Raw genomic sequence first — 13,230 nt, 5'->3', positions numbered from 1 at the left:
AAAGGGCAAGAAGAGGTATAAAGACAGTAATTAAAAAGATAAATAAAATAAGATCACTACGCAAAGCACTGAAAAAATATAGAGAGGCAAGGCGAGGGGAGGGGGGTAGTACGAACACACAAACGCATGACAAGGAAAAACGAAAAACACGACAGACATAAAAACACAAGAGAGAGATCAAACACAAACACACACACACACACATAGATCATTAGTTCACTCTCTGCAGGTGGATTTGTGAGCATGAACTTAAGAGGCGCAGCGCATGGGGCAGGCCAGGCAGAGACGTCACCCCATCCCTCTCTGCTTGGTTAAGTTAGCGCAAACAGGCCGGGCGAGGAGTTAGTAAATTAGCGGATATTAGTCGATGGGGGCCAGCCATGGTGCGGGAGACATGTGGGCTGATTAGGGTGTTGCTGGTTGTTCCTGTGCATGGGGTGCGGTCTCCCTGCGCTAACCGGCGGTCATAGCGGTTGGCGGTGAGGGTAGACATGGTGGCGACCGTGTCCGGCTGGAAAGGGCGACACAATGTTTTTTTGCTTTTGTTGTGTAAAGGAGGGTAAGACGACTTTTTGTTTTGTTTTTACAGCACGGGAGACTTGGTTAATGGAAGATATAAAGGAAGTGTAATGCAATGCAAAATAAGTCAGTCAATTGGAAATACGTACTGCCTGGAAGATGTGGAATGCAAGTTAAGGAAAATAATAAAGTCACTCAATAGGAGATATACACTAGCTGGAAGGTTAAAAATAATAGCCGTGAAAAATAATGGTCAAGAAAATAGTCAAATAAAATAAATAGTTATGCTGCAGTGTTACTGAATACCAAATAAGGAACAAAATGAATACTTTCTCACACACTGATTGAGAGAAAGTAACAAAAAAAATCAGGGAAATACACTAATACCTAACTTGAAAGAACACTTGACACAATCTAAAAATAATATATCAACGTGTAGGTATTCACTCTCCAAAATCGTTAGAGATCACCAAAATCATCAGGTATATTGCGTTAGATTTAGTTTGGTTAGGTTAAGTTAGGCTAGATTTGGTTTGTTTTTTTATAGGAGAAATTTGCCAAACTGTGGAAAACCTAACTATGCTCACAAACCACAAACCAAAATGCCTCACACAACCATCAAACGTCTCTTGGTCCTCTGAGAAAACCTTTGCACACTCTCAAACCAGGAAACACACACAGCTGCAGTATCATTCATGTTAAACTAAGCGCATGAGGTGCTGGGAGTGTAAGAATTCAGAGTGTAGAACCAACAGTACTTTGTGAAACCACTGCACTCACAACCAAGGGAACACAAAAAGTTCTAGTATTATTCATTCATTCATTCATTTCATCGACGCCTGCTCATAGGAGCTCCCACCAGGGGATGGCCACGGCAGAAGAATTTCAATCTTTCTCTATCCAGACACTCCCTCCTTGCCTGCTCAAAGTTTCTCAAAGATCTTTCCTCCCTCTCCCTAACGTACTCTTGCACCCTATCCCTCTATTTCACTGGAGGTTGTCCTTTAGCATTCCCTCCCTCTATCTCACTCACATACACCCTTCTGGTCATTTTACTCTCCTCCATTTGCTCCATGTGGCCAAACCACTTTAAAGTCTGTCGCTTCACTTCTTCCACCACTCAACACCTCTTCCCTTCACCCCCGTGACACATTCCAAAATGTTCATACACACTTTCATTACTCATTCCATCCATTCTACTCACACCACAAGCACTCCTCAAATAACTCATTTCCACTGCCTACACTCTAAACCTCTGATTTTCATTCCAGGCCCACGTTTCACTTGCATATGTGAGGGTTGGTACTATTATTGTATTTCTCAAATCCCTCTTTACCTCCATGCTCACACTTCTGCCATTCATGGTTCTTCCCAAAGACCCTACCACCCTTCTTCCTTGCAATGCCCTTTCTCTTATCTCTCCCTCCGTACCACCGTGCTTACACATAACTGATCCAAGGTACTTAAACTCATTGACCTCCTCCATTTCTTCACCACTCAAAATTATTTTGCATTCTTTTTCACATTCAATTCCCACTCTATATGGGCATACAAAATCTACTACCTCACTTCTACTTCGCTCACAAACCATCACTTTACTTTTGTTGACATTTACTTTCATGTTACACAAATTGCTCAGTGTAGCAGTATAATAATTCAGTGTAGTAATATCACCTGTACTTTGTGATACCATTACACTCACAAATAAAGAAACACAAACAGCTGTAGTAATGTTCGTGTTAAACTTAGGAGTGATAGCCATGTAATAATTCAGATAATGTAATATTAACTCTACTTTGTGCATGTAAAGTCACCTATGAAATGGACGTCCCCCCTTGAGAATGTACGAATGTGAAAAAAATAATATAAAAGAAGGCAGTTCACTAGGAGACAGGCATGTATTATCTATGGTTCTCCTCCTCTGATGTCCTCTGAAGAGTGTATCAAGACACCTCTCCACCCGAAACTGACCTCTCTTTTGGCTACTCTTTACTTTTATCTTTTATAGGTGCGGCGAGTAGCGGGCTTTTTTTTCATACTCTTTTTATTGCCCTTGAGCCGTGTCCTCTGATGTAAAAAAAAAAGTGGGGGGGGGGAGATTTTGAGCATGGACGTTCACCCATATAAAAAATCCCTCCCTTGATGATGTAAGAATGTGAAATGCCAGATGTAAGGGCGAGTCATTCACACGTGGAGGCAAATTTGTGTATTATCTTTGGTTTTCCTCCTCCTCTGATATCAACAAGTACTTGGTCCTTGTAGTCACTCTTGATACCATCCTCCCCTCTTGAGATATAGGAATGTGAAATGCCTGATGTCAAAGAGGGCTATTCACTAGGGAACAGGTATGTGTTTTCTATGGTTCTCCTTGAATATTAATAGGTATTTTGAGCATGTACAGTCACCCATGAAAAAATCCCTCCTGTGATGATGTAAGAAAGCAAAATAATAATATAAAAGAGGGCCATTCACTAGGGGACAGGTATGTATTTTCTATGGTTCTCCTCTGATGTTAATAGGTATTTTGAGCATGTACAGTCACCCATGAAACAATCCCTCCCTTGATGACGTAAGAATGCAAAATAATAATATAAAAGAGGGCCATTCACTAAGGGACAGGCACGTATTTTCATTGGTTCTATTCCTCTGATATTAATAGGTATTTTGAGCATGTACAGTCACCCATGAAACAGTCCCTTCCTTGATGATATAAGAATGCAAAATAATAATATAAAAGAGGGCAATTCACTAAGGGACAGGCATGCATTTTCTATGGTTCTCCTCCTCTGATATTAAGGGGTAGTTTGAGCATGTACAATTACCTATGGAACAATCCTCCCCACTTAATCATGCAAGAATGTGAAATGCCGGATGTAAAAGCTGGTCATTCACACGTGAAGGCAAATGTTATTATCTTTTATCATCCCATTGTGTGTGTTCTCAGCCCACTCATCTGCCACTTGTATATTTTTTCCGAGGGTTCGTAAAAATATTCTGTGTAGTGCATGAAACACGAGACCTTTCCTGTCCCTGATAACCCTCCCAGTGTGTGTGTTATCAGCCCACTCATAAGCCACTTGTATATTTTTTTCGTGGGTTCATAAATATATTCCACGTACCGCAAGAAAGACGACACCTTTCCTGTCCCTGATAACCCTCCCAGTGTGTGTGTTATCAGCCCACTCATAAGCCACTTGTATATTTTTTCCGTGGGTTCATAAATATATTCCGTGTACCGCAAGAAACACGAGACCTTTCCTGTCCCTGATAACCCTCCCAGTGTGTGTGTTATCAGCCCACTCATAAGCCACTTGTATATTTTTTCCGTGGGTTCATAAATATATTCCGTGTACCGCAAGAAACACGAGACCTTTCCTGTCCCTGATAACCCTCCCATGTGTGTGTAATCAGGCCACTCATCACCCACTTGTGCTTATCATGCGGGCGATGACACGGATGATACACTGTGCCAGGTGAGAATTTATGATGAGGAAACTAGAGGAATTTTAGGATTTAGGGCTGAAATCTGGGCCTTCCTCTGCTGACGTCAAACTCACAAGCTCATGGCGGGTTTTGTAATATTGCCGCAGGTTTATGAAATGATCTCTTCATGTACTTGTTGTGTAAACGTATTTGTGTGGTGGTTGAGGCAATGAGAGATATGATTAGCGAGTTAACATTATTCTAGGATCATGACCCTTTTTCTAACATACACTCTCTGCTATGTCAACTTATTTTTGTAGTAGTTAAAGACAATGAGTATGAAATAATGATCAAGTTAACATTATTCTAAGATCATGACCCTTATTTTAACCCACACTCTGCTATGTCAACTTCTTTCTGAAAGGTTGTGACAATGAGTATGAAATAATTGGCAAGTTAACATTTTTATATTAGGATCATGACCCTTTTTTAACCTACACTCGCTGCTATGCCAACTTATTTTTGTAGAAGTTAAAGACAATGAGTATGAAATGATTACGAAGTTAACATTATTCTAGGATCATGACACTTTTTTCTAACCTACACTCTCTGCTACGCCAACTTACTTTTGTAGGGAAAGACAATAAGTATGAAATGATTACGAAGTTAATATTATTTTAGGATCATGACCCTTTTTTTTAACCTACACTCTCTGCTATGTCAATTTATTTTTGTAGAAGTTAAAGACAATGCATATGAAATAATGATCAAGTTAACATTATTCTAAGATCGTGAGACTTTTTCCAACCTACACTCTCTGCTATGTCAACTTATTTTTGTAGAAGTTAAAGACAATGCATATGAAATAATGATCAAGTTAACATTATTCTAAGATCGTGACTTTTTCTAACATACACTCTCTACTATGTCAACTTATTTTTGTAGAAGTTAAAGACAATGAGTATGAAATGATTACCAAGTTAACATTATTCTAAGATCGTGAGACTTTTTCCAACCTACACTCTCTGCTATGTCAACTTATTTTTGTAGAAGTTAAAGACAATGAGTATGAAATAATGATCAAGTTAACATTATTCTAGGATCATGACCCTTTTTTAACCTACTCTGATATATCATTTTATTTTTGTAGAAGTTAAAGATAATGAATATGAATTAGTTAGCAAGTTAACATCATTCTAGGATTATGATTCTTTTTAACTACACTCTCTTTAGAAGTACTTGCTATGTCAACTTATTTTTGTAGTAATTAAAAGATAATGAAGAGGAATTAATTATCAAGTTGACATTGTTCTAGTATTGCAATCCTTTTCTTTAAACTATACTCTTCACATGTTCTTGCTATCATTTAATTTGTAAAGCGATTGAGTCACTTTGAAATTATAAGATACTGTAGATTATTTTACATCCAAGTTTATTTTGCACACTCAGCTTGTCTTTATTTTATATGATAACATGTTGGAATAAGCACTTGGAGGTATTAATTCGGCAGCAGCGACGGGCCAAATTTGTGTCTTTACCATGTACCAGCGACGGGTCAAATTTGTGTCTTTACCATGTACCAGCGACGGGTCAAATTTGTGTCTTTACCATGTACCAGCGACGGGTCAAATTTGTATCTTTACCATGTACCAGCGACGGGCCAAATTTGTGTCTTTACCATGTACCAGCGACGGGCCAAATTTGTGTCTTTACCATGTACCAGCGACGGGCCAAATTTGTGTCTTTACCATGTACCAGCGACGGGTCAAATTTGTGTCTTTACCATGTACCAGCGACGGGTCAAATTTGTGGGTTTGCCATGTACCAGCGACGGGTCAAATTTTTGCCATGATATAAACCCCAAAAATAGATGATACATAAACTGATCACAAATGCATTGATATATATTATGAAATGGTTTGTGTGAGTGATGATTTTTTCTCATTTTTCTCGCTTAGAGGGACCTTTAAGAAACATGATCCCTCGCAGCTACTGGGTTATATTGGACCAAAGGAGTTACAAAAGACCTCAACATCACATTTTAAATATGTCATCTTACACTCGCTGCACCAGATGGTATCCCCAGCTACACGTAAACTTGTGGGAAGCTATTTTAACCTCAGGCTGGAATTTACTTAGAGAAGTCTGTCGCGGCCACCCACTTGAGGGGCATCATGAAGTAAACACATTGTCAGGGCTATGGATAGGCTGACATGTGGAGGCTTCTTTCTCGTCCTAGGCTCCGGGGGGTTGAGCTCCTATCTTTCTATCTTAAGTTCGACGGTCAAGTTTTTCTTTTTTTAAGTTTTCATTGATGCGTTTTAAATTTATATCTTTTTATCCTTTGTTTGGGAAGGTTCGAATTTCTCTATATTTTCTTTTATCCTATGTTCATTTGTTCAAGTTTGTCTTTTTTTTTATCTCATGTTCAAGTGTTTCATATCTCTCTATCGTCTTTTTATCCTACGTTCGGGTAATCAAATTTTTGTCTCGTGTTTATACGCAATGAGGTTTTAATGTCCTGACACTCCATCGTGAAAGGAAAATAAGCAGATTTATTGTTTTTGTACATGTATGTTACTATATGCATACCGTTGTGTCTTCCGTTCTATACCAGCGAAAAGAAAACAAATCTATCTTACTTCTGCGTATTTTTTTTTTTATATGTATAGTAGAGAAGATGATGGTGATGATGGTGAAGATGAGTGTTCTTAGTCCTGTACCATTGAAGAGAAAACTAACGTATCTATTTTTGTCTTTTGTGTGCTTGTTAACCCCTTGACTATGGATTTCCTACAAGAAGACATCACCAAGCTACAGGAGTGGAACAAAACGTGGCTGCTACAATTCAATGAAGAGAAATGTAAAGTCCTGCACCTTGGGAGGGGAAATCCAGCATATCAATATCACATGGGAAACACTCCTCCACTACCCACCACAGAGGCAGAGAAAGACCAGGGACTGTATGTTACCAGGCTACCAGTGAAGGCCAAATCTGTGCCAACTGCAGCGGATGGGTTGAACACTAAATCAATCTGTGTGAAGTGTGGTTTACTGAGGGAATAAATAAACACTGCCATGGTTCTCAGATGTTACACGGCCAACTTGTTCTTTAGTAAGTTAATGTGTTCTTTAAGGAAATGTATGAGTGTAAAAAGAAACCTATGATAAATTTAGTTAGGTCACCGGAGACTTATAATATGATTCCTCTTTTTCTTTCATAATTGTAGGTCTGTCTATCTATCTGTCTGTCTGTCTGTTAATCTTTCTATCTTCTTACCTGTCTGTTTAACTTCTTGCCTGTGTCTGTCTATCTGTGTGTGTATGACTGCTCTCTCTCTCTCTCTCTCTCTCTCTCTCTCTCTCTCTCTCTCTACTTACTGACTGCAGATAGAACACACCAAAACAATTCTGGTATACTGTGCAATTAGCCTCTCTCTCTCTCTCTCTCTCTCTCTCTCTCTCTCTCTCTCTCTCTCTCTGCAAGCACCACCAGATACCACCTCCATCACCCAAACCAATAAACAGTGGTAGGGTTGAACAGAATCCTAGAGTATGTTTGTTTGCCTAAGGGGAGCTTGCTGAGAAGAGCCGGACCACTCCACGCACCTCCCCACACCACACATACACACACACACACCCCTTCCATTCAACACACCTGCTATCTTGCTCCATCTCTTTCTCCCTCCCTCCTCCACCTCTTTCTTGTTGTTCCTTCCACCCTCCTCCTCCACCTTCTCCTCCTTGGTTTTTCTCCTTTTCCTTTTTTTAATACTCCTTCCTCTTCCGCATTCTCCTCTTCCTCCTTCCTCTCTCCCCGCTTCCTCCACCTCTTCTTGTTACTTCCACCCTCCTTCTCCTCCACCTTCTCCTCCTTGGTTTTTCTCTCTTCCCTCTCTGTCTCCTTTTCCTTTTTTTAATACTCCTTCCTCTTCCACATTCTCCTCCTCCTCCTCCTTCTCTTTCTTCCTCTTGCTATTCCTTTTCCACCTCCTCCTTCTTCTTGTTCTCTCTCTCTCGCTCTCTCCTCCACTTCCTCCTCTTTCCTCTTTCTCTTCCACCTCTCCCTTCTCAATCTCCTCTTTCCTCCATCGCTTCACCGCCACCTCCTTCCTCTCTCTCTCTCTCTCTCTCTCTCTCTCTCTCTCTCTCTCTCTCTCTCTCTCTCTCTCTCTCTCTCTCTCATTATGTCCTTATGAGGCTGTTTGCTTAATGTTCTGGCAAGATTAGGAGGAAGTAAAAGGTGAAGGATATGTGTGTGTGTGTGTGTGTGTGTGTGTGTGTGTGTGTGTGTGTGTGTGTGTGTGTGTGTGTGTGTGTGTGTGTGTGTGAGCTCTTATCTGTTCTTAATGTGGGGATTCCCTTGTGTGTGTGTGTGTGTGTGTGTGTGTGTGTGTGTGTGTGTGTCAGGAAATGAGTTAAGACATGGGGAATCTTTTAACCAATTAGTTTTACAGCTTGAAACTTAATTAGGTGTGTGTGTGTGTGTGTGTGTGTGTGTGTGTGTGTGTGTGTGTGTGTGTGTTATGGTCTTAGATAACTGTACATTCTCTTGGCACTGTTCAACAACATACCAAAGTGTTATCTGATACTGTATATTATTTTTATAACACACGCACACACAGAGGAGTCAAACAATTGTTGTATCTTATCTATAATGTGAAATAGCATATGTGTGTGTGTGTGTGTGTGTGTGTGTGTGTGTGTGTGTGTGTTCAGTAATATTCTTTTCTACATAACAAAACAGAGCAACATACTACTAAGAAAATGAGTTAGTTAGGTTTATCACAATCTTGCAGTGGAAATTATGATGAAATATAAAACAGAAACAAATGGATGATAATTAAACCACTAAAACACTATATATATAAACCGTTCCATTTGCATATTACTAAAAGGAGAAAAAAAAATACAGGGCTTTCAACAGACCTATCTATACTAAACTAACAATCTCTCTCTCTCTCTCTCTCTCTCTCTCTCTCTCTCTCTCTCACACACACACACACACACACACACACAAGAAAGAAAAAAAAAGGAAGACTGACAAACTGTAAAAAAGGAAAAGAAAGCTAGACAAAAAACTAAATAACAAGAGTGAAAGGGAAAAACACATTAACACACACACACACACACACACACACACACACACACACACGTCTATTTACTAGCTATATACATGAAACAAACAGGTAACAAGCAAAACAGCAACAACTATTCAGCTAGTATTAACATAACCACAAGGACACACAGCATACTTAAAACAGCATCACAGCCACTAAGAAAACACTACAGAAACCACCACGACACTGACACAGAAACCACAGCCACGAAGACACAAGAAAACATGATAACAACAACGCTACAACCAGTTCACAACATGTACGATACTTGTTCTCTATTCCCCTCTCTCACATAATCACGTTTTTCTACTGTATTACTCTTCTGATTTTGCTCTAGTCACCTCTAATGGAAGACTAAGATACTAAAACAACCACAAACACGAATAAAAAGAAAAACACAACACGACCACAACCAAAACACAACTCGTCTCATTCTTGTCCTGTCTTCCCCTCCCTCACATAATTACGTTTTTCTACTCTATTACGCTTCTGATTTTGCTCTAATCACCTCTAATAGAAGACTAAGACACTAGAGCAACCACAAACACGAAAAACCAACAATAAAACACAATCACAACAATACCACAACCAAAACACAACGGGTCTCATTCTTGTCCTTTCTTCCCCTCTCTCACATAATTACGTTTTTCTACTCTATTATGCCTCTGATTTTGTTCTACTAGCCTGGAATTGAAGACTAAGACACTACAGCAACCACAAACACGAAAATAACAGGAAAAAAACAAGATGATAACACGACCACAACCAGAACACAACACGTCTCATTCTTGTCCTTTCTTTCCTATCTCACTTAATTACGTTTTTCTACCGTATTATGCTTCTGATTTTGCTCAACTAGCCTGGACTTAAAGACTATGACACTACAGCAACCACAAACACGAAAAAACAGCAATAAACAAGATAACAACACGACCACAACCAAAACACAACACGTTTCACTCCTGTCCTTACTTCCCCTACCTCACATAATTACGTTTTTCTACTGCTTTACTCTTCTGGTTTTACTCTAGTTACCCGTAAATGAAGACTAATTAAGACACTACAGCAATTACAAACACGAACAAACAGCAAAAAAACACAATAACAACACGACCACAACCAGAACACAACTCGTCCCATTCTTGTCCTTTCTTTCCTACCTCACTTAATTACGTTTTTCTACCGTATTATGCTTCTGATTTTGCTCAACTAGCCTGGACTTAAAGACTATGACACTACAGCAACCACAAACACGAAACCCCCCCCCTGCAAAAAACAAGATAACAACGTGACCACAACCAGAACACAACACGTATAACTCTTGTCCTTTCTTCCTCTCTCTCACATAATTACGTTTTTTACTGTATTATGCCTCCGATTTTGCTCTAGTCACCTGTAATGGAAGACTAAGACACTAGAGCAACCACAAACATGAAAAAAACAGCAACATACATGATAACAACACGACCACAACCAAAACACAACACGTCTCATTCTCGTCCTTTCTTCCCCTCTCTCACATAATTACATTTTTCTACTGTAATACGCTTCTGATTTTGCTCTACTAGCCTGGAATTAAAGACTAAGACACAATAACAACCACAAACACGAAAAAAGCTGCAAAAACCAAGATAACAACACGACCACAACCAAAACACAACACGTCTCATTCTCGTCCTTTCTTCCCCTCTAACACAATTACGTTTTCCTGCTTTATAACACTTCTAATTTTATTCTAATCACCTGCAAAGACAAACTACCACACTACACCAACCATAGACACTAAAATACCAAAGAAAACAAATCACAAAAACAATACCAGGCCCAAAAAAATACCAAAACACAACACGTCCCATCCTCGTCCCTTCTTCCCTTTTCACATTTTCACATTTTTCTGCTCTCCTAGGCTTCTGATTTTCCTGTGTTCACCTGTAAATGAAGACTAGCCCCTGCCGGCCCACCTGTGCTCACCTGGAGAAGGAGGAGGAAGGTGAGAGGGAGCAGGGAAGAGGTGAAATATAGACCTCCTTACTCGCCCACAAGCACTGGCTGTCTGCAACGGGGTGTGTCCTTCCCCCTTATTTCTTCCTTATTAACGGGCGGCTGTGGTGCTGAATGGCGTGGATTGGTAGAGTGTTTATTTGGGTTTGGTTCTGGGTGTCCAACGCGTGTGGTTGGCTTGTGGTTTGTGGTAAAAAAGGTTTGTGTGGTGTGTTTATTTGGGCACCTGGCAACTCCCAACAGCTGATGGCTTCACAGTGTTGTTGTTTTTTTCCTTGCCGCTTCCCCCTGCTGCAGCGGTGTTGTTGTTGTTGTTGTTGTTTTTTGTTTGGCGTTGTCTCCCCTCTTCCTCCTCCTTCTCCTCCTCCTCCTTATCGTGTCAGCTGTTTATCTTCATTTGTTGATAAGTCACCTGTTTGGTTTCTGAGCAGTAACCTAGAGGACTGTCTAGAGAGAGAGAGAGAGAGAGAGAGAGAGAGAGAGAGATTTACATAGATTTACATAGAAAATCAGACCACACAGACCCCATGGTCCAGACTTGGTGGTCTGTCCTTAAACCTAAGTGATTTTACATTAATCAGAAGACTCCAAAACGTTGCATTTCTACTCTAGTTGATATTACGTTGAAGAGAGAGAGAGAGAGAGAGAGAGAGAGAGAGAGAGAGAGAGAGAGAGAGAGAGAGAGAGAATTATAGTCTACTACTACTGCTACTACTACTTCTATTATTATTACTACTACTACTACTACTACTACTACTACTACTTCCACTACAATATACTACTACTACTACTTCTACGTAGTAGTAGTAGTAGTAGTGTTAGTAGTAGTACTACTACTAACTACCAGTCGACGAGCTGGAGAACATACAACAGCAAACAACTCGTATGGAGTATGCATCTCACGTGTGTGGGGGCTCCACTCACACAGCTCTTCTGGACAGAATGCTCCTACTGACAGTCTTCTACCTCTTAAATTCCGCCGCGATGTTGCCTCTCTTTCTATCTTCTATCGATATTTCCACGCTGACTGCTCTTCTGAACTTGCTAACTGCATGCCTCCCCCCCTCCCGCGGCCCCGCTGCACACGACTTTCTACTGATGCTCATCCCTATACTGTCCAAACCCTTTATGCAAGAGTTAACCAGCATCTTCACTCTTTCATCCCTCACGCTGGTAAACTCCTGAACAATCTTCCTTCATCTGTATTTCCTCCTGCCTACGACTTGAACTCTTTCAAGAGAAGGGTATCAAGACACCTCTCCTCCCGAAATTGACCTCTCTTTTGGCCACCTCTTTTGATTCTTTTTTAGGAGCAGCGAGTAGCGGGCTTTTTTTTATTATTGTTTCCTTTTTTTGTGCCCTTGAGCTGCCTCCTTTGTTGTAAAAAAAGAATATATATATATATATATATATATATATATATATATATATATATATATATATTTTCTCTGTTCCACCTCAAGGCACACCAAATATAAAAAAAATACAAAATATAGAAGCCCTGTTCAGGGTCGTCATTTCTGGGGGTCTAGGGGGGCAATAGGCCCCCCGAGTGTTTTCTATGTCGGCCTGAAAATGCCCTTAAAAGTGATTATTTAAAAAATAAAATCCCTCAATTGCCCATGACAACCTCGCTCGCCACCCTTTCCCAAACTCATGAAGCAAAATAATATATAGCTTCATGATGCCCTCCAGCCCCCTTCCCTCCCCCGAAAAGCTGCCAAAATTACGGACCTGTGTTGAGTGGCCGCCATCCAACAGGTAACAGGTTTTGCCCAGCTCTATCGGGTTGTGTCTTACCAGTCACCAGCAAGAGTGGCCACGCTGTTCCTGCACCGTCCACAGGGAGGGGCTGCCCACCTCATTTATTGTTACCTCAAGTGGAACAGACTTTTTTTTACTACTACTGATGCTGCTGCCACGAATACTACTATTACTGTTACACTACTACTACTACTACGTCTACTACTACTACTAATAATAATAATAATACTGCTACTACTACTACTACTACTACTACTGCTACTACTGCTGCTGCTGCTACTGCTATAATACTGTTTGTGCCACTACTATTATTATCTACTACTACTACTACGAGAGAGAGAGAGAGAGAGAGAGAGAGAGAGAGAGAGAGAGAGAGAGAGAGAGAGAGAGAGAGAGAGCATTA

The 13,230-nt window shown here is 40.3% G+C and overlaps 1 protein-coding gene across 3 annotated transcripts in view; it reads right to left on the bottom strand.

Moving 5' to 3' along the window:
* The window catches only part of LOC127000581 (sedoheptulokinase-like), a 31,870-nt gene extending 20,606 nt beyond the window's left edge, over nt 1-11,264 (bottom strand). The window contains exons 1-2 of one of the 3 annotated variants that reach the window (XM_050864459.1): nt 11,034-11,264; nt 459-511 (exon numbers count right to left, since the gene is read on the bottom strand). In XM_050864459.1, the coding sequence (XP_050720416.1) occupies nt 459-493 (35 nt within the window). In that variant the 5' untranslated portion in view covers nt 494-511; nt 11,034-11,264. Of the gene's footprint in view, nt 1-458; nt 512-10,942; nt 10,968-11,033 lie in introns of those variants that run through there. The other 2 variants (XM_050864460.1, XM_050864462.1) reach the window with 2 other exon arrangements.
* Between the last annotated feature and the right edge of the window lie 1,966 nt (nt 11,265-13,230).

Source organism: Eriocheir sinensis, chromosome 19 (genome assembly GCF_024679095.1).
Source record: "Eriocheir sinensis breed Jianghai 21 chromosome 19, ASM2467909v1, whole genome shotgun sequence".
In the NCBI taxonomy this organism is placed as follows: Eukaryota; Metazoa; Arthropoda; class Malacostraca; order Decapoda; family Varunidae; genus Eriocheir; species Eriocheir sinensis.
This window is presented reverse-complemented; position numbering and strand designations above follow the sequence as displayed.